Genomic DNA, 21,902 nt, shown 5'->3' on the forward strand with positions numbered 1-21,902 from the left:
ATTAAGGAAAGGTTGATTTAGAGTGCAGGATAGACATGTCCCTGTGAAAATGAGGGATAGAAATGGTAAGATTAGGGAACCATGGACGACGGGTGGAATTGTGAGACTCGCTAAGATGAAAAGGAAGCATACATAAGATCTAGGCGACTTAAAACTGATGAAGCTTTGGAGGAATATCGGGAAATTGGACAAATCTCAAACACGCAATAAAGAGGGCTAAAAGGGATCATGAAATATCTTTGGCTAACAGGGTTAAGGAAAATCCCAAAGCCTTTTATTCATATATAAGCAAGAGGGTAACTAGAGAAAGGATTGGACCACTCAAAGACAAAAGAGGGAATTTATGCGTGGAGTCAGAGGAAATGGGTGAGATTTTTAATGAGTACTTTGCATCGGTATTCACCAAGGAGAGGGACATGACTGATGTTGAGGCTAGGGATGGATGTTTAAATACTCTAGGTCAAGTCGGCATAAGGAAGGGGGAAGTTTTGGGTATTTTAAAAGGCATTAAGGTGGACAAGTGCCCAGGTCCGGATGGGACCTTTCCCAGGTTACTGAGGGAAGCGAGGGACGAAATAGCTGGGGCCTTAACAGATATATTTGCAGCATCCTTGAGTACGGGTGAGGTCCCGGAGGATTGGAGAATTGCTAATGTTGTCCCTTTGTTTAAGAAGGGTAGCAGGGATAATCCAGGGAATTATAGGCCTGTGAGCCTGACATCGGTGGTAGGCAAACTGTTGGTGAAGATACTGAGGGATAGGATCTATTCACATTTGGAAGAAAATAGAGTTATCAGTGATAGGCAGCATGGTTTTGTGCAGGGAAGGTCATGTCTTACAAATCTAATAGAACTCTTTAATGAAGTGACAAAGTTAATTGATGAGGGAAGAGCTGTTTGATAAAGTTTCCCATGGCAGGTTGATTGAAAAAGTGAAGTTGTATGGAGTTCAGGGTGTACTAGCTAGATGGATAAAGAACTGGCTGGGTAACAGGAGACAGAGAGTAGTGGTGGATGGGAGTGTCTCAAAATGGAGAAAGGTGACTAGTGGTGCTCCACAGGGATCTGTGCTCGGACCACTGTTGTTTGTAATATACATAAATGATCTGGACGAAGGTATAGGTGGTCTGATTAGCAAGTTTGCAGATGATACTAAGATTGGTGGAGTTGCAGATAGCGAGGAGGACTGTCAGAGAATACAGCAAAATATAGATAGATTGGAGAATTGGATAGAAAAATGGCAGATGGAGTTCAATCCAGGAAAATGCAAGGTGATGCATTTTTGAAGATCCAATTCAAGAGCGGACTATACGGTCAATGGAAGAGTCCTGGGGAAAATTGATGTACAGAGAGATCTGGGAGTTCAGGTCCATTGTACCCTGAAGGTGGTAACGCAGGTCGATAGAGTTGTCAAGAAGGCATACAGCATGCTTGCGTTCATTGGACGGGGTATTGAGTATAAGAGTCGGCAGGTCATGTTACAGTTGTATAGGACTTTGGTTAGGCCACATTTGGAATACTGCGTGCAGTTCTGGTTGCCACATTACCAGAAGGATGTGGATGCTTTAGAGAGGGTTCAGAGGAGGTTCACCAGGATGTTTCCTGGTATGGAGGGTGCTAGCTATGAAGAAAAGTTGAGTAGATTAGGATTGTTTTCGTTGGAAAGGCAGAGGTTGAGGGGGGACCTGATTGAGGTCTACAAAATTACGAGATGTATGGACAGGGTGGATAGCAACAAGCTTTTTCCAAGAGTGGGGGTGTCAATTACAAGGGGTCACGATTTCAAGGTGAGAGGGGGAAAGTTTAAGGGAGATGTGCGTGGAAAGTTTTTTACGCAGAGGGTGGTGGGTGCCTGGAATGCTTTGCCAGCGGAGGTGGTAGCCGGTCCCAATCCCTCGCCACCTAGGGACCTGAAACTGTCCCCTACCACTCTAAACGGCAGTTCCCCCAGTCACCTCTCCTGATCCCTCGCCTGGACTATAAACATCTCGCTCTCCCCCATATTAAGCTTATACCCCGAAAAGCAGCCAAATTCCCCTAAAATTCCCACAATTTCTCCCATCCCCTCAATTGGATTGGAAACATACAAATGCAGGTCGTCTGCATACAGCGAGACTCTGTGCTCCCCCCCTCCCCCGGACGAGCCCCTTCCAGCCCCTTGAGACCCTCAGAGCAATTGCCAGCGGCTCAAGAGCCAGTGAAAACAGCAGTGGGGAGAAGGGGCATCCCTGTCTCATCCGAAGTCGTCCTGTTCGTCCGTACACTGGAGACTGATACAGCAACCTGACCCAGTCAATAAAGCCCCTCCCAAATCCGAACCGCCCCAGGACCTCCCAAAAATAATCCCACTCAACCCGGTCAAAAGCTTTCTCTGCATCCATTGCGACCATTACCTCCACCTCCCTACTTTCCGGGGGCATCATGATCATGTTTAACAGCTTTCTTACATTGGCCACCAGCTGCCTGCCCGTCTGATCCTCCACAATGACGTTCAACAAAATTTTGACCAGCAGTTTGGCATCTACGTTCAACAGGGAAATCGGCCGTAGGACCCACATAGCTCCGGGTTCTTGTCCCGTTTCAGGATAAGCGGAATCGTAGCCTGTGACATCATCTGGGGCAGAACCTCCCTTTCCCTTGCCTCGATAAACACCTTCATCAGCACCGGTCCCAATATCCCGGAGAACATTTTATAGAACTCCTCTGGGTACCCGTCCGATCCCGGGCCTTACCCGGCAGCGTGGCCTTCAGACCCTTCACTATCTCTTCCAACCCGATCGGGGTTCCCAGCCCTTCTAACAGCTCCCCGTCCACCTTCGGAAAAGTCAGCCCCTCCAGGAAGTGCCTCAACCCCTCCGGCCTCACAGGCGGTTCTGAGCTGTACAACCTGCTGTAAAAATCCCGAAATGTCTTACATCCCCTACGGAGTCCCCAACTAAGTTCCCATCCCCATCGATAACTTTCCCTATTTCCCTAGCTGCATCCCTCTTTCTAAGCTGCTGTGCAAGCATCCTGCTGGCCTTCTCACCATGCTCGTATATCGCCCCCCCTCGCCTTTGAGCTATTCCACTGCCCTCCCTGTGGTTAACAAGCCAAACTCCACCTGTAGCCTCCGCCGTTCCCTTAAATGCCCTATCTCTGGAGTCTCCGCGTACCTCCTATCGACTCGTAGAATCTCTTTTACTAGTCGGTCCGTCTCTGCCCTGTCCGTCCTGTCCCTGTAAGCCCGGATCGAGATCAGCTCTCCTCTCACCACTGCCTTCAGCACTTCCCAGACCACCGCTGCCGAGACCTCCCCCGTATCATTTACCTGCGGGTAATGCAGCATGCATTTCCTCAGCCTCTCGCACACCGCTTCGACCGCCAACAGCCCGACATCCAACCTCCGTTGCGGGCGCTAATTGCTATCTTTACTCATCTGCAGATCAACCCAGTGTGGAGCATGGTCCGAGATCGTAATCGCCGAATACCCCGTGTCCACCACCCCTGCCAGCGAGGCCCTACCCAAAACAAAGAAATCGATCTGAGAGTATACCTTATGTACGTGGGAGTAGAAAGAAAACTCCTTCACCCTCGGCTGCCTAAATCTCCATGGATCCACCCCACCCCATCTACTCCATGAACCCTTTCAGTTCCTTTGCCATTGCTGGCACCCTGCCCGTTTTCAAGCATGATCGATCCAGGCCGGGATCAATAACTGTATTAAAGTCCCCTCCCATGATCAGTTTGTGCAAGTCCATGTTCTATTTTCTCTTTATCAGTTGCTTGGTCCTCTTTTGCTGAATTCTAAAACACGTTCTCAGTCCTCAGGTTTACTACTATTTTGGCCACTTTATGAGCCTCTTCCTCTGATCTAATGGAATCTTTAACTTTTCTTGTTCGCCACGGTTCCATCACTTTTCCTGTCTCAGAATCCCTGAGAGAGAAAGAGAAGAGAGAACGAAATGCAGTCCTGGATGTAATTGAAGCAGAACAATAACAGCAGAATCCATCACTGTAATCAATTGTGAACTTGTTGGTGTCTCAGCAGGGACGAGGAAACACAGAATCCCTTCCCACACTGAGAGCAGGTGAACGGCTTCTCCCCAGTGTGAACCTGCTGGTGTTTCAGCAGGTTGGATGAAGTAGTGAATCCCTTCCCACACTGAGAGCAGGTGAACGGCCTCTTCCCAGTGTGAACTAGCTGGTGTTTCTGCAGGTTGGATGAAATAGTGAATCCCTTCCCACACTGAGAGCAGGTGAACGGCCTCTTCCCAGTGTGAACTCGCTGGTGTTTCAGCAGGCTCGATGAAGCAGTGAATCCCTTCCTACACTGAGAGCAGGTGAACGGCTTCTCCCCAGTGTGGATTCGCAGGTGTGTTTGAAGGCTGCTTGACTGAGTGAATCGCTTCTCACACTGAGAGCAGGTGAACGGCCTCTCCCCAGTGTGAACTCGCTGGTGTTTCTTCAGATTGGATAACTCAGTGAATCCCTTCCCACACTGAGAGCAGGTGAATGGCCTCTCCCCAGTGTGAACTCGCTGGTGTTTCTTCAGACTGGATAACTCAGTGAATCCCTTCTCACACTGAGAGCAGGTGAATGGCCTCTCCCCAGTGTGACTGCGTTGATGAATCTCCAGCTCTGATGGGAATCTGTATCCCTTCCCACAGTCCCCACATTTACACGGTTTCTCCATGTTTTGGGTCTCCTCGTGTCTCTCCAGGTCAGATGATCAATTGAAGCCTCGTCCACACACAGAACACGTGTACGGTCTCTCCCCGCTGTGAATGGTGTGATGTTTTTTCAGGCTGTGTAACTGGTTAAAGCTCTTTCCACAGTCAGTGCTCTGGAGCACTCTCGCTCGGGTGTGTGTGTCTCGGTGCTTTTCCAGTCACACTGATGGTTAAACTTTGTTGAAGTCAACAGGTCGGGCAAACATTTCTCCTTCTAGATTTAATGGCCGATGAACCGAGTGACTCTGTCAGATCCAGACGTGATGTTTGAGATTTCTGTCTGTAAATCCGATCCTTTGGAGTTTACAAAAGACATCACAGTCAGTCCAGGATAGAAATTCAGAACAGATTATTTTAATTTCTATGGAACATTTTTTCCTCTCTCATTCCCCAAAAGCCGTAAATCTCCATCCCACACACTCTCCCTCCATTCTCACTCTGCTGTATCTAATATTCACCCTCCCAATTCTCCTGAAGGTGCTGATTCAGGCTGACTGACAGATCCCTGCTCACTGCTTCCTGTCCTGGACACAGATCATAACAAATAGGAGCCACAGTCGGCCATTCAGCCCATCAAGCCTACTCGACCATTCAATGGGATCATTGGCCGATCGACCTCAGCACCATTTTTCCACACTATCCCCCATATCCCTCGATATCTTCAATATCGAGAAACCTATCACTCTCGGTCTAAAAATACTTGATGACTGAGGCTCCACAGTCCTCTGGGGTAGAGAATCCCAAAGCTTCACCACATTGTCTTTGAATTCATTGCCGGGGGCAGCACGGTGGCGCAGTGGTTAGCACTGCTGCCCCTCAGTGCCGAGGACCTGGTTTCGATCCTGGCCCCGTGTCACTGTCCATGTGGAGTCTTCACATTCTCCCTGTGTCTACATGGGTCTCACCCCCACAATGTAAAACGATGTGCAGGGTCGGTGAATTGGCCACGCTAAATTGCCCCTTAATTGGAAAAAAAAAGAATTGGGTACTCTAAATTTATTCTTTTTGAAGGACAATGAAGTTTTGGAGCCAGAGGTGTAATTAAAGCATCGTAAAAAGCGTGGACTAATGGAATGTTGTTTGGATGAAGGGGATTCCCTGTGGAGTTAATTAGATTTCAGCTTGGTCAGATGGTGTCAGTACTGGGAGGAGCCACGGTTTCAGGCTTTTTGCAGCAAAGCAGTGTTTTCGTTGAGAATTAGTTCAAGACGTGAGCAGAGGTCAAGCATCTCAGTTCAGTTGAAAATATATGTCTGCAGCTAGATTGGCAGTTTCTTTCCAAGCAGTTCAGAAGAGTGTCATTCGAAGGCGAGCTGAAACAAGCTGAAACAGCTTCCCAAGTTTCTTCATGGTTCTGACAGGATCGAGATCTTGTCTTTGAAGCGGTGACACAAGATCTCTCTTTCTCAAAGAATATCTGTGTAAAGCAGGTACTGCTGAGGGCTAACTGTGTTTAACGGTGGATTGATAGCTGAGATGGTGTTTTTGTTGTTTGAGTGGGAATAAAGGGAGCAGTTAAGGGTTACTGTATTCACTGTATTGATTAGCATTGCTTAAGGGCTATTTGTCAGCTGTTTTCTGGTGCGATGTTAAATTTATTTTAATATTGTGTTAGTAATAAAGTTTATTTTCATACAGCACAGCCTATTTTTTGTGAAATCACTCCTGGAGTGAGGTATCCTTCACTCACAGTCTGACAAAACACAAATAAAATATTGGGGTTTGTGTCCAGTATCCAAGCCACTGTTGGGGTCTGGTCCGGGGTCATAACAGTGAGGAGGTGGGTTATGTGGATGTTTAAAGAACTTTGTACCCGAGGAGCAGAGATTTTACCTTCTTTCCAGCCCCACAGCAATGTCAGATTAGAATCTCTGACTTTTTTGTGCCGAGGACGATCCTACACCTGGTGTCCTCTTGCACCACAGGGAGCATCCTAATCGCAGACCTTCCCCCGTTTGTCTGGAGTTTCTGCTCGAGGGCTCACCCCCAGGTCGAGAATGTGGAGGTTTGGAGCCTCCCTGAATTCATTTATTGTGCACTTTCGGGAAGAGTTTGAGTTCTTCCTTTTGGTTAACTCGACTCCTGGTATTTCCCCGCTCCATTTTGTGGGAGATGTGTAAAGTTTATACTCGGAGCTGATCATTTCTCACACTGCTAACAAAAGGTGCAGGATGCTGGAGAACCAGCGGCATCTGGAGGTTTGTTTGGTGAAGGTGGAGGAGAATCATATGGAGGGCCCGAGTAAGCTATTGCTGAAGGAGGTTAATGCAGCAAGAGTGGCTTTGGACTCCCTGTTTACTCAGCAGGCCGAGAAAAGTTGAACGTTTGTCAGGCAGAAGTTGTACGAGTTTGGGAATAAGCCGAGCAAATACTTGCCTGTTTGACAAACAAAAAGGCCGACTTTAGAGCGAATACCTTTATTCAGCTTGGGGGATGGAAAAGGGTCATGAAGACGGAGGAGATAAACAGGGATTTGAGGAATTCTATGCAGGATTACACAAGTCTGAGCAGTCTGGTGATGTGTTGATGGGTGTGGAACATTCTTTCTCTTCCCTGAAGCTTCTGGAGGCCTCAGAAAATCTTAATGAGACAGCTGGTTTGTAATGCAGAACAAGGCCAGCAGCGCGGGTTCAATTCCTGTACCGGCTGAGAATTCTGAATTCTCCCTCTGTGACCCAAACAGGCGCCTGAATGTGGCGACTTGGGGCTTTTCACAGTAAAGTCATTGCAGTGTTAATGTAAGCCTACTTGTGACAATAAAAGATTATATTATTTCTAGGGAACAGGTGTCAAAGGCCAAGAAGTAGCTGCAGCCGGGTAAAGCCTCGGGACCGGATGGCTGTGGGTGAGTTTTATCGGGGGTTTGAGAATTTGTTGTTGGACCCATTGGTAGATATGTGTTGTCACTCTTTTGACTCTGGGATGCTGCCACCGACTCTTTGTGAGGTTAATATCTCTTTGATTCTGAAAGTGGGCAAGGACTCAGAGGAGTGGGCCTCTCATCGGCCAATCTCTCTTTTGAATGTTGACTTGAAACTGCGATCTTATGTTTTGGCGATAAGGCTGGAGGACATCCTTCTGACAATCGTGCGGGAGAACCAGACTGGGTTTATAAGGAGAAGGTTTTCCAGTAGCAATGTTGGAAGGTTGCTGAATGTGATTCAGGCTTTTCAGAAATATGCATTGGATGGGCTGGTGATCTCCTTCGATGCAGAGAAAGCTTTTGCTCGAGTTGAGTGGAATTATCTGGTGTATCCGCTGCGAGGCTTTGGGTTGGGTGAGGATTATATTGAGTGGATTCAATTGTTACATCACAGACCGGCAGCAGCGGTGCTCACCAATGGTTTACGGGCATCAAACCTTGAGCTTCAGAGAGGGACAAGACTGGGCTGCCCTCTGCCCCCCTTACTGTTTGCGTTGGCCATTGAGCCCTTGCTGGAGGATATTAGATCAGAAACTCTGATATCGAGACTGGAGGGTGGGGTGAGGCAGCACAAGATCACTCTGAGCGTCGATGACGGGCAGCTGTTTGTGTCGAACCCAGTGTTTCAGACCCGGGCATTATTAGAGTGGGGGAGGGGGTTTGAGCTGTTGAGGGGTAAGCCCTCTTTTCTTGCTAAGTTACCCTTCAGATGGTTCCCCTTGGGATTTAAATATCTGGGAATGTCAATGTCCCCCTTTTTTAGACAGCTATATGGGGCCAACTTTCCACAGCTGATGGTGACTATTAGGTGGGTCCTTGCCCGGTGGTCGGCTCTTCCGATTTCATGGTGAGGGAGAATCACCTTCATTAAAATGAATGTGTTGCCCAGACTGTTGTACCCTCTGCAGATACTGCCTATACTGCTGTCGAACAGAATTGTTAAGGAAATTAATGGAACGATTAGTACATTTATCTGGTCTCAAGTTTGTTCTGCTCCAGTCACCAGGAGCTAAGGGAGGGTTGGATCTCCCGAATATCAGACTATGTCAATTGGCCTCTCGTCTCAGGTTCATAAGGGATTGAGTTAGGATGGACCCAACATTCATCTGGCTCAATACAGAAGCAGACCAGTCAGGTCTCCCTCGATCCAAAACTGGCATAGGCTGATTATGGAATGCATCTCCATGCAATTTTTAATGTCTGTAATTCATTCAGAGTCTGGTGCATTGGGTGAAGTATGGAACTCCTATCTCAAATACATAGGCTCCAATTTGACTGACTTGCTCCTCCTGGGCATTCCACGAGTGAATTAAATTCAACTTCGGCCAGGAATAGGGCACAGTGGGTAGCACTGCTGCCTCACAGCACCAGGGACCCAGGTTTGATTCCTTGAGTGGCTGTCTGTGTGAAGATAGACATTCTCCCTGTGTCTGCGTGTGTTTCCTCTGAGTGCTACGTTTTCCTCCCACAGTCCAAAGATGTGCAGTTAAAGTGGATTGGTCATGCTAAATTGCCCCTTAGTGTCCAAAGAGGTATAATAATAATTGCTTATTGCCACAAGTAGGCTTCAATGAAGTTACTGTGAAAAGCCCCTAGTCAACACATTCCGGTGTCTGTTCAGGGAGGCCGGTACGGGAATTGAAGCTGCGCTGCTGGCATTGTTGCGCATTACAAGCCAGCTGTTCAGCCCACTGTGCTGGTGTAGGTTAGGTGGGTTGTCTATAATCAATGCATGAGGTTATGGGGATAGGGCAGAGAGTGGGCCTCAGTGAAGTGCTCTTTCTGCGGGTCAGTGCAGATTTAATAATAATAATAAATGTACTTTATTACAGAACCATAAATAATATATCTAATCTGTACCATATAACAACACTGGACATTTCTCTGTCTGATATTAATTTACTGTCCCCTTAAATGTCAATCATCTCCTGGGGAAACCAGCCATTTAATTGTGAATATTAGAAAACTGACCATCCTTTCAGCCAGACAAACAAATGTATCAAGGGAGGCACAGTGGTTAGCACTGCTGCCTCACAGTTCCAGGGACCTGGGTTCAATTCTGGCGTTGTGAGACTGTCTGTGTGGAGTTTGCACATTCTCCCCGTGTCTGTGTGGGTTTCCTCTGGGTGCTGTGGTTTCTTCCCACAGTCCAAAGATGTGCAGATTAGATGGGTTGATCATGCTAAATTGCCCTTAATGTCCAAGAGGTTCAGTCGGTTTACTGGATTACAGGGATCGGGTGGAGGCGTGGGATTAGGTAGGGTGCTCTTTCTAAGGGCCGTGCAGACTCGATGGGCTCCGTCTACACTGTAAATTCATTGGTTCTATGAAGCTGAGGGAGGAAAGGATGTCAATGACTTTAAGAGAGAGAGAGAGAGACCTGGGCCAAGCTTTGCAGAGTTTGCACCCTCCCTGGATTCACTTCCTTTCCCTTCAGTTGCTGCAAGTGACCAATTGAGGGTCAGGATGAGAAAATAAATGAAAAGGGGAGAAAAGAAAGTGTTTTACTCACAAATGTTGGAGACAGGAGGACATTTCAATCTGTGTGAAGTAAAATCTCCATTCACACCAAGCTCGCGCTGATTGGCTGGAGGAGCAGAGTCTTCCGGTCCTCACTCTTCTCATTGGTCAACACCTCACCAGGAAGGTCAGGGGGTGGGCTTTCCCTCGCACATGCGCAGCCGCTCCTCTCTCTTGGACATGCGCAGTCCCGGCACGGAGGGAGGGAAAATCACTTCGCTCTGGCCGGAGCTGTCAGCCGGTTGCCTGGAAACCTTGTCTGGAGGAGGGGGATTAATGAGTGGCGTGGAGCTGCCGTGTCCGCGCGCCGGGCTTGAGCACTGGACCCTGAGACATCACCGAGGATTCCTGTGCGTGCGCCGGACTGTTGTTGACCAATGGGAAGAGTTGGTGAACCGGAAGGACTCTTCCACCATCCAATCAGCTCCCCTGTTGCCTGAATGCGGAAGCTGGACGATGAGGCTTCCTCCTGTCTCCAACATCTGTGAGTAAAACACTTTCTTTTCCCCCCTTTTCCATTTCTTTTCTCATTCTGAAGGTAAAGGAAGTGAATCCAGGGAGGGTACAGACTCTGGAAAGCTTTTCTCTCTCGTAAAGACATTGTCATCCTTTGCTCCCTCAGCTTGATCATAGAATTTACAGTGCAGAAGGAGGCCATTCGGCCCATCGAGTCTGCAACGGCTCTTGGAAAGAGCACCCTACCCAAGGTCAACACTCCCACTCTATCCCCATAACCCAGTAACCCCACCCAACACTAAGGGCAATTTATCATGGCCAATCCACCTAACCTGCACATCTTTGGACTGTGGGAGGAAACCGGAGCACCCGGAGGAAACCCACGCACACACGGGGAGGATGTGCAGACTCCACACAGACACTGACCCAAGCCGGAATCGAACCTGGGACCCTGGAGCTGTGAAGCAATTGTGCTATCCACAATGCTACCGTGCATTTATTTGTCTGGCTAAAAGGATGGTCTCTTTCCCAATGTTCACAATTAAAGGGCTGGTTTCTCCAGGAGATGGCTGACATTTAAGGGGACAGTAAATTAATATCAGACAGAGATATGTCTCGTGTTGTTATATGGTACAAATTAGACATTTATATATAATCTCCACATCATATTATTTATGGTTCTGTCATAAATTACATTTATTATTATTTCTAGCCTTGTAATATTGTGCTGTAGCTATGTTATATATTTCCTGTCATCTCTTCCCTCAGAGGGTTATTAGTCTCTGGATCTCCCACAGGGACCAGTGGGGTGTGGGGGGTCATTGAATATATTCACGGATGAGGTGGACAGATTTTTAATAAGTTGTTATTTTTTAAATCATGTTTTAAACAATGAATGCAACAGAGTAACAGAAAGAATGGTGGAAAATGGTCACAGAGTGGAACAAGAGATATTGCCAACATAAATCCGAGCAACATATTGCAGAATTAATTTGGAACAGGATATTTGAGGGACCAGAGCCTCGAGATGAAATGCCAGATCAATTGAACAACCAGTTAACAGGTTAGAATAGTGTGTGGGGAAAGAGAGTAAGATTATATAATAACAGAGGATAACAATTCAGTTTGTAAAATATTACAAACAGACTAACCGGATATACAAATTAAAATGAATAACACAACATAGATGACAGAGAACTCCGATAGTGCAGAAGGCCATTCACCCCTCAAGTCTGCAGTGAGTCTCAGAAAGAACACTTCACTGAAGCCCACTCCCCATCCTATTCTCGTAAACCGGTGCGTTGATCATGGTCAAGCTATCTACCCTAAACATCTTGGACACTAAGGGGCAATTTAGTGTGACCAATACACGTTTGTTGCACATCTTTGGACAGTGGGAGGAAACTGGAGCAACCGGAGGAAACCCACAAAGACACAAGGCTCAGGAGGCGCAAGTCAGTCAAATTGGAGGCTATGTATTTGAGATAGGAGTCCCACACTTTACCCAATGCATCAGACTCGGAATCAATTACAGACATTAAAAATTGCATGGAGATGCATTCCATAATCAGCCTATGCCAGTTTTGGATACAGGGAGACCTGACTGGTCTGCTTCTGTATTGAGCCAGATGAATGTTGGGTCCATCCCAAGACATTATGAACCTAAGACGAGAGGCCAATTGATGAAGCATGATTTTCGGGAGACCATACACTCCCTTAGCTCCTGGTAATTGGAGCTCAACAGACTTCAGGCGAGATTTCTTTGTGTTCCAGATAGAGTCATAGATTTTTTTCAGCATGGAAACAGGCCCTTCGGCCCAGCTTGTCCATGCCGCCCAGTTTCTATCACTAAGCTAGTCCCACTTGCCAGGATTTATCCCCTATCCCTCTATACCCACCCTGCCCATGTAACTGGGGTTTAAATACAAAATTGTACCTGCCTCTACCACTGCCTCTGGCAGCCGTTCCAGATGCTCACCACCTTCTATCTGAAGAAATTTCCCCTCTGGTCTCTTTTGTATCTCTCTCCTCTCACCTTAAACCTATGTCCTCTAGTTCTAGACTCCTCTACCTTAGGGAAAAGATGTCGACTGTATACCTTATCTATGCTTCTCATTATTTTATAGACCTCTATAAGATTACATCTAAACCTCCTACGCTCCAGGGAAAAAAGTCCCAGCCAATCCAGCTTCTCCTTATAACTCAGACCATCAAGACCTGGCAGCATCCTCGTAAATCTCTTCTGCACTCTTTCTAGTTTAACAATATCCTTCCTATAATAGGCTGACCAGAACTGTTCCCCATCATCCAGATGAATTTTCTGTACTAAGGTTATGTCGACTTTCTCCTTAAGAAAGGAGATTATCTTTTTCCTTCTGATAGGGTGATGGATGCCCCGTACAGTCCCTGAGAAAATTTGCAGATTAACTGCCGCCATTAGTTAGATGACAGAGAGAACAGGAACAGATTTTCACGCCTCAATCGGGCGTGCGCCATTACCCCCTCCTCCAACTCACTTTACACCAGAGGCACCAAAGTCTCCCCAAACTGCTCCTTTCACAGATAAAAGCCCCATCTGTACCAGAGTAGGATAAAGTCAACAGCACATAAACCCTCCCATACTAACAAAAATACAAAAGAATCACCACCACAATAGATCCAAGGGGACATTCCTCAATAAGACTGAGGACCCGGAGGATTAACCCCACGGCCAGACTGTCGTTACCCTCAGGATACCTTCTCCAAAATGAGGAGAAGAAAAGAAGGGCCAACAAGGGAATGGGGATCGAATGTCCCTCCCACATTTTAGACCCACCCGTGAAGACCTGCATCCACCACCACCCACCCTTTGGCAATGGCGCCACTCGGTTCTGCCACGATTAACGCTCGGATAATAGAAGAAAGACGGCGGATAATAAGCACACGGCACATCTACCATAACTGAGATAAGATAATCCGAGTCCCTGGAACACTCGAGGAGAAGAAGACATTCAATCGGCCCTCACAGAATAACAACTCCCTTCAACAGGATAAAAGATAACAAATTCAGACAACACCAAGATAGGGAAAGAGTCCGGATTAGAGCCTCAGTTAGTCTGGGCTGCAAATCATCGCTCCAATTATTCCCCTTCATGGATTTAGCGAATGCCAAGGCAGTAGTCGGATTATTGAAAGACTTGACGGAATTGTTGGATACAATTTCAGGATCACAGGACAAAGCGACATAATTCACTGTAAGGTGAGGTGGGAGCAAGGTCTCACCTCACCTTGCCCATCTCCAGGACCCTCTGGTGATCTTTCAAGCTGTGGAAGTGAATGATTACAGACCTGGGATGAAAACTATCCCTCGGCCTCAAAGACAGGATCCGATGCCCTTTCTAATTTGAAACACCCAGGCTTCACATCCAGCTTGAGAAAACGTGGCAGCCGGTCCTCGAAGAACCTAACGGGAGCCTCACCCTCCACACCTTCTGGCAGGTTGACGACTCGGATGTTCGGTCTCTGAACCTCAGTTCTCCAAGTTCTCCAGGAGTCCACCACACCACTCAGCCGGTTTTCCAAGGATTGAATTCTTGCCTCCGCCGAGGAGGCATCTTGCTCAACGTTCAGGATTCTCTCCTCCGGATCATCAAGCCTCTTCATGGTGTTTTACAGCTCGGCCTCATGAGCTCACAGATATTGAGTCAGCACACTCAGCCTCTGGTCAGTAACACGCAGAATGTCGCTGACATAGATCGGCCAATGATCCCACAGAATAGACGAGCAGGCTCGATGGGCCGAATGGCCAACTGCAGCTCGTATTTGTTAAGATCTCTGTGCAGAGGACAGGAAGCAGTGAGCATGGATCTGTCAATCAGCCTGAATCAGCACCTTCAGGAGAATTGGGAGGGTGAATATTAGATGCAGCAGAGTGAGAATGGAGGGGGAGAGTGCGGGACGGGGATTCACAGCTCTTGGGGAATAAGAGAGGAAAGAATGTTCTCTAGAAACTAGAATGGTCTGTTCTGAATTTCTATCCTGTACTGACAGTGATGTCTTTTGTAAATTGTTTTTACAGGATATTAGACGAAGAGGAGGAATTACAGACAGAAATCTCAAACTTTACTTCTCGATCTGACTGAGTCTCTCAATTCCTTGGAACTGAATATCATCGGCCTTTGAATCTCGAAGGAGAAATGTTTGTCTGTTCTGTCGGCTTCAAAAGATTTTAACCATCAGTGTGACTGGAAAAGCACCAAGACACACGCACCCGAGTGAGTGTGTTCCAGAGCACTGACTGTGGAAAGAGCTTTAACCAGTTACACAGCCTGAAAAAACATCGCACCATTCACAGCGGGGAAAATGAATGAAATGAAAATGAAATGAAAATCGCTTATTGTCACAAGTAGGCTTCAATTAAGTTACTGTGAAAAGCCAATAGTCACCACATTGCGGAGCCTGTTCGGGGAGGCTGGTACAGGAATTGAACCGTGCTGCTGGCCAGCCTTGGTCTGCTTTAAAAGCCAGCGATTTAGCCCAATGAGCTAAACCAGCCCCTTAGAGAGACCGTACACGTGTTCTGTGTGTGATCGAGGCTTCAACTGACAGGTCAAACCTGGAGAGAAAGAAGAATACCCAAAACATGGAGAAACGGTGGAAATGTGGGGACTGTGGGAAGGGATTCAGGGTTCCATCTCAGCTGGAAGTTCATCGGCGCAATCATACTGGGGAGAGGCCGTTCACCTGCTCTGTGTGTGAGAAGGGATTCAGTCGGTTATCCACCCTGCAGTTACACCAGCGAGTTCACACTGGGGAGAGGCCATTCACATGCTCTCAGTGTGAGAAGGGATTCACTGAGTTATCCAGCCTGCGGAAACACCAGCGAGTTCACACTGGGGAGAGGCCATTCACATGCTCTCAGTGTGAGAAGGGATTCACTACTTCATCGAGCCTGCTGACACACCAGCGAGTTCACACTGGGGAGAGGCCGTTCACCTGCTCTCAGTGTGAGAAGGGATTCAGTCGGTTATCCAGCCTGCAGACACACCAGCGAGTTCACACTGGGAAGAGGCCGTTCACCTGCTCTCAGTGTGAGAAGGGATTCACTGAGTTATCCAGCCTGCGGAAACACCAGCGAGTTCACACTGGGGAGAGGCCATTCACATGCTCTCAGTGTGAGAAGGGATTCACTACTTCATCGAGCCTGCTGACACACCAGCGAGTTCACACTGGGGAGAGGCCGTTCACCTGCTCTCAGTGTGAGAAGGGATTCAGTCGGTTATCCAGCCTGCAGACACACGAGCGAGTTCACACTGGGGAGAGGCCGTTCACCTGCTCTCAGTGTGAGAAGGAATTCACTCAGTTATCCGTCCTGCAGACACACCAGCGAATTCACACTGGGGAGAGGCCGTTCACCTGCTCTCAGTGTGAGAAGGGATTCGCTCAGTTATCCAACCTGCGGATACATCAGCGAGTTCACACTGGGGAGAAGCCATTCGCCTGCTCTCAGTGTGAGAAGGGATTCACTACTTCATCGAGCCTGCAGAGACACCATCGAGATCACAGTGGGGAGAGGCCGTTCACCTGCTCTCAGTGTGAGAAGGGATTCGCTCAGTTATCCAACCTGCGGATACATCAGCGAGTTCACACTGGGGAGAGGCCATTCACCTGCTCTCAGTGTGAGAAGGGATTCACTACTTCATCGAGCCTGCGGAGACACCAGCGAGTTCACACTGGGGAGAGGCCGTTCACCTGCTCTCAGTGTGAGAAGGGATTCACTCGGTTATCCAACCTGCAGAGACACCAGCGAGTTCACACCGGGGAGAAGGCGTTAACATGCTCTTAGTGAGAGAAGGGATTCAGATATCCGGACACCCTGCAGGAACACTAGCGAGTTCACACCTGGAAGAAGCCATTCACCTGCTCTGAGCAGGGGAGGCATTCAATGATCCGACCCAACTCCGGAGACACCAAGTTAATTCTGGGGAGAGACCATTCATCTGCGCTCAATGTGGGGAGGGGTTTTGTGATTCATCGCACCTGTTGTGACTCCAACAAGTTCACAAATTACAGATGTTTGCTCCGTTATTGTTTCTGCTCTCACTGACATCCAGGACTGCATTTTGTTCATTCTGACATCTGGTGAAGGGTGATGATTGGAGGGTTTCTTTCTGCTGGACTGGTCAGTCTAGCACCTCTGCCTCTGGTGGGCTGACCATTTTTGAGGTTAGTTGCGATTACCTGGTTCCAAGTTTGACGAGGAGCACAGAATGAAAAGGTGTTTGCACGTTGGAAGATATTTAGTTCCCAAAGCAGCCATGTTGCCATGAAGATGGGCTATGGTGGTTACAGGGTTCTTTTGCCTAATTTATCTGGGTGTTTCTCGCAGAAAGAAACTGTCATGGTATGAGGGGCAAGTTGTCTGGTAGAATGGGAAATTACAATAAACAAATAACTGGAAGTGGCAACGCAGGTGGATAAGGAGCTAAGAAGGCAGACGGCATGCTTGTCTTCATTGGTCGGGGTATTGAGTATAAAAATTGGCAAGTCATGCTGCAGCTGTCGTTCGGCCACACGTGGAATATTGCCTACAATTCTGGTCACCACATTACCAAAAGGATGTGGAGGCTTTCGTGGTAGTCACCACTGAAGTATATATTGTATATCGAGGATGTCGATGTAGATGCTTTATGGTGAGGCCCTGTACTACAGGTATGGGGGTAGTTCCCTGCCTACTGGCTCCGCCCAGTAGGCGGAGTATAAATATGTGTGCACCCAGTACGGCAGCCATTTCGCCAGCTGCTGTAGGAGGCCACACATCTTAGTGTAGTAAAGCCTTGATTGCATCCAACTCTCGTCTTTGTGTAATTGATCGTGCACCAATTTATTACACTAAGTTTTCAGAAGATGGACCTCCGCATCAAGCCGGATCGCCTGCAGCTGCATCCGCAAGCAGACAACGCCAAAAAGGAGTTTCAACACTGGCTAGCCTGTTTCGAAGCTTACATCGGGTCTGCGCCAGCCCCAATCCCAGAACCACAGAAGATCCAGATCCTTTACACGCGGCTGAGCTCCAATGTCTTTCCACTTATCCAGGACTCGCCGACCGACGCAGAAGCCATGGCGCTACTGAAGGAAAACTATGCTCAGCGGCCGAACACACTATACGCCAGGCACCTCCTCTCCACGTGTCGTCAACTTCCTGGTGAGTCAGTGGAAGATTTCTGGCGTGCCCGGGTTCCCCTAGTTAGAGACTGTTACTGTCAGGCCGTCTCGTCCATGGAACACTCGAATTTGCTCATGAGAGATGCATTTGTTACGGGCATAGGGGCCGATCACATCCGCCAGCGCCTTTTAGAACGGTCCACGCTCGACCTCGCAGAAACCAAAAAGCTAGCGTTCTCACTCACGGTCGCTTCATGCAACGTCCAGCCTATGCACCCGGCCGAGCGGCCCACCCCCCCTGTGCATCATGGACTCCGCAGACGGCCGCCCCATCATGGACCCTATCAGCGAACGCCCTCAGCCAACCCCACGCCTGTGCCACGCGGCAGCCAACCGATCATTTTGCTGCAGTGTGCCAGGCCCGCTCAATTGCCATTATTGTTCCGGCACCCGCCACGTGCGGACAGTGGGCTCCGCCATTTTCCCTTCCTCAGACCACGTGCGACCTAAGGGTGCCGCCATCTTGTTCCCCCCAGGACCAACGGGCGCCACCATCTTGTTTTCTCCACGACACGTGCAGCCCGTTGGCGCCGCCATCTGTTCCCCCCCAGGACCAATGGGCGCCACCATCTTGTTTTCCCCACGCACGTGCGGCCCGTGGGTGCCGCCATCTGTTCCCCCCCCCAGGACCAATGGGCGCCACCATCTTGTTTTCCCCACGCACGTGCGGCCCGTGGGTGCCGCCATCGTGTTCCCCCCAGGACCCCTGCCCATCCGGCACCTCAACCAGCTGCTCATCGCCCGCAACCACCGATGACCAGCCGCGTCTCGCCTCGGTCACGGTCGCAAAAAGAAACATCCTCCAAGAATTTGGATCATAATTAGGAGAGAGTGCACATCACTCAAAGGGATCCTACATTTTCAACACACAACCGTTAGAGTGGTTAACTGATACGAGTGGGATCATCTCAGGACAAAGTACACTTGGATCTATCCGCTTTCCGCAGTCTCGTCCACACAACCTTGCAACTGCTTCAACCAAAGTGAAGGTCGATGGGCACAAGATCTCCTGCCTGCTGGACTCCGGGAGCACCGAGAGCTTCATTCACCCCGATACGGTAAGGTGCTGCTCCCTCGCGCTACATCCCGTTAACCAGAGAATCTCCCTGGCCTCCGGGTCCCACTCCGTGGCGATCCGGAGGTGTTGCATCGCCACTCTCACTGTCCAAGGCGTGGAGTTCAGCGGCTTCCGTCTCTACGTCCTTCCTAACCTCTGCGCTGCCCTGCTACTTCCAGTGCAACCTCCAGAGCCTAACACTGAAATGGGGCAGGCCCCTACCACCCCTTACTGTGTGCGGCCTCGCGACCCTAAAGGTCGACCCACCTCCCCTATTTGCAAACCTAACTCCGGATTGTAAATCTGTCGCCACCAGGAGCAGACAGTACAGCGCCCAGGACAGGACCTTCATCAGGTCCGAAGTCCAGTGACTGTTTCGGGAGGGCATCATCGATGCCAGCAACAGCCCCTGGAGAGCCCAAGTGGTAGTCGTTAAAACTGGGGAGAAACACAGGATAGTCGTTGACTACAGCCAGACCATCAATCGGTACACGCAGCTCGACGTGTACCCCCTCCCACGCATATCTCATATGGTCAATCAGATTGCACAGTACCGGGTCTTCTCAACTGTGGGCCTGAAATCTGCCTACCACCAGCTCCCCATCCGCAAGGCGGACCGCCCATACACAGCCTTCGAGGCAGGTGGCCACCTTTACCACTTTCTTAGCGTTCCCTTTGGCGTCACTAACGGGGTCTCGGTCTTCCAACGGGAGATGGACTGAATGGTTGACTGGTACGGACTGCGGGCTACTTTCCCGTACCTGGACAATGTCACCATATGCGGCCACGATCAGCAGGACCATGACGCCAACCTTGCCAAATTTCTCCACACCGCCACTCTCCTCAACCTAACCTATAACAAGGAGAAGTGCGTGTTCAGCATGAGCCGCTTAGCCATCCTCGGCTTTGTGGTCCAGAACGGAGTTCTGGGGCCCGACCCCGATCACCTGCGCCTCCTCATAGAACTCCCCCTTCCCCACTGCTGCAAGGCCCCCAAACGATGCCTGGGGTTCTTTTCATATTACGCCCAGTGGGTCCCAAACTATGCGGACAAGGCCCGCCCACTCATTCAATCCACTGTTTTCCCCTGACGGCCGAGGCTCCACCAGGCCTTCACCCATATCAAGGCCGACATCGCCAAGGCCGCGATGCACGCAGTCGATGAGACGTTACCATTCCAAGTCGAGAGCGATGTATCAGACGTCGCTCTGGCCGCCACCCTCAGCCAGGCAGGCAGGCCCGTGGCATTCTTTTCCCGCACCCTACATGCCTCCGAAATTCGGCATTCCTCCGTTGAAAAAGAGGCCCAAGCCATCGTTGACGCTGTGCGGCATTGGAGGCATTACCTGGCTGGCAGGCGATTCACTCTCCTCACTGACCAACAGTCGGTTGCCTTCATGTTTAACAACACACAGCGGGGCAAGATCAAAAACGATAAAATCTTGAGGTGGAGGATCGAGCTCTCCACCTACAACTACGAGATTTTGTATCACCCCGGTAAGCTCAACGAGCCCCCTGATGCCCTATCCCGAGGTACATGTGCCAGCGCACAGGTGGACCGACTCCGGACTCTGCACGACAACCTCTGTCACCCGGGGATCACACGTTTTTACCATTTCATTAAGGCCCGCAACCTGCCCTACTCCATCGAGGAAGTCCGGGCAATCACCAGAGACAGCCAGGTCTGCGCGGTGTGTAAGCCGGACTTCTACTGGCCAGACCGTGCGCGCCTGGTGAAGGCCTCCCGCCTCTTTGAACGCCTCAGCGTGGACTTCAAAGGGCCCCTCCCCTCCACCGACCATAACACTTACGTCCTCAGTGTGGTCGATGAACATTACAGATTCCCCTTCGTCATCCCATGCCCTGATATAACGTCTGCCACCGTCATCAAAGCCCTCAACACCATCTTCGCTCGGTTCAGCTTCCCCGCCTACGTCCACAGCGACAGGGGATCCTCATTCATGAGCGATGAGCTGCGCCAGTTCCTGCTCAACAGGGGTATCGCCTCGAGCAGGACGACCAGCTACAACCCCCGGGGAAACGGGCAGGTGGAAAGGGCGAATGGGACGGTTTGGAGGGCCTTCCAGCTGGCCCTAGGGTCCAGAAATCTCCCGGCCTCCCGCTGGCAGGAGGTCCTCCCCGACGCCCTTACTCCATTCGGTCGCTCCTGTGCACTGCGACTCATGAAACATCTCATGAATGTCTCTTTGCCTTCCCTAGGAAGTCCACCTCTGTGTCCCTCCCGACATGGCTGACAGCCCCGGACCCGTTCTCCGCCATCGGCACGTTCGACTCCACAAGGTGGACCCGTTGGTTGAGAGGGTACAGCTACTTCACGCCAACCAGCAGTACGCCTACGTGGCTTACCCCGACGGCCGCCAAGACACAGTCTCCCTCAGGGATCTGGCACCAGCTGGTTCCACCCCCCTGCTCCGGCGCACCCCACCGCAGTTCCCGCTCCAGGATAATCCGTCCTCCCCCGGCTCACACCCGGGGATGAAGAGGATTTCGCCACGCTCCCGGAGTCACCAAAGACCAAATCAACACCGGAGTCGCCGCCCGGAGTCACCGAAGACCAAACCAACGCCGGAGTCACCGCCAGCACTGCTCTCAACGGCAGATCAAGGCTCCGGACCGCCTGAACTTGTAATATTTTCTGTATTTGAAATCACATCTTTCTGCATATAGTTCTCCACCACCCCCGTCGGACTCAATTTTAACAGGGGGTGAATGTGGTAGTCACCACTGATGTATGTATTGTATATAGAGAATGTCGATGTAGATACTTTATGGTGAGGCCCTGTACTACAGATACGGGGGTAGTTCCCTGCCTGCTGGCTCCGCCCAGTAGGCGGAGTATAAATATGTGTGCTCCCAGTATAGCAGCCATTTCGCCAGCTGCTGTAGGAGGCCACACATTTCAGTGTAATAAAGCCTCGATTGCATCCAACTCTCGTCTTTGTGTAATTGATCGTGCATCAGTTTTGGAGAGAGTGCAGAGGAGGTTTACCAGGATGTTGCCTGGCCTGGCGG

At 49.7% G+C, this 21,902-nt stretch overlaps 2 protein-coding genes across 4 annotated transcripts in view; one reads left to right on the forward strand and one right to left on the reverse strand.

Annotated features, from left to right (window-relative positions):
• The window catches only part of LOC140419996 (uncharacterized), an 86,657-nt gene extending 76,409 nt beyond the window's left edge, over nt 1-10,248 (reverse strand). Inside the window, exons 1-2 of the mRNA XM_072504032.1 lie at nt 10,146-10,248; nt 4,033-5,004 (exon numbers count right to left, since the gene is read on the reverse strand). Coding sequence (XP_072360133.1) covers nt 4,033-4,673 — 641 coding nt within the window. The 5' untranslated portion in view covers nt 4,674-5,004; nt 10,146-10,248. The remainder of the gene's footprint in view (nt 1-4,032; nt 5,005-10,145) is intronic.
• An 83-nt stretch (nt 10,249-10,331) lies between these two features.
• LOC140419988 (uncharacterized) lies at nt 10,332-21,819 on the forward strand. 3 transcript variants are annotated; one of them, XR_011946122.1, is made up of 3 exons: nt 10,332-10,637; nt 14,667-18,870; nt 21,090-21,819. XR_011946122.1 is itself a non-coding variant. In XM_072504023.1 (2 exons), exon 2 carries the CDS (start codon nt 15,231-15,233, stop codon nt 16,431-16,433), a length of 1,203 nt encoding a protein of 400 aa, XP_072360124.1. In that variant the 5' UTR covers nt 10,332-10,637; nt 14,667-15,230; the 3' UTR covers nt 16,434-21,819. The 3 variants fall into 3 exon arrangements, 2 of the variants coding, with proteins under 2 accessions (XP_072360124.1, XP_072360125.1); XM_072504023.1 differs by having other exon boundaries at nt 14,667-21,819; XM_072504024.1 differs by lacking the exon at nt 10,332-10,637 and adding an exon at nt 12,719-12,840 and having other exon boundaries at nt 14,667-21,819.
• Nucleotides 21,820-21,902: the final 83 nt, after the last annotated feature.

The sequence above is a fragment of the Scyliorhinus torazame genome, chromosome 5 (genome assembly GCF_047496885.1).
Source record: "Scyliorhinus torazame isolate Kashiwa2021f chromosome 5, sScyTor2.1, whole genome shotgun sequence".
In the NCBI taxonomy this organism is placed as follows: domain Eukaryota; kingdom Metazoa; phylum Chordata; class Chondrichthyes; order Carcharhiniformes; family Scyliorhinidae; genus Scyliorhinus; species Scyliorhinus torazame.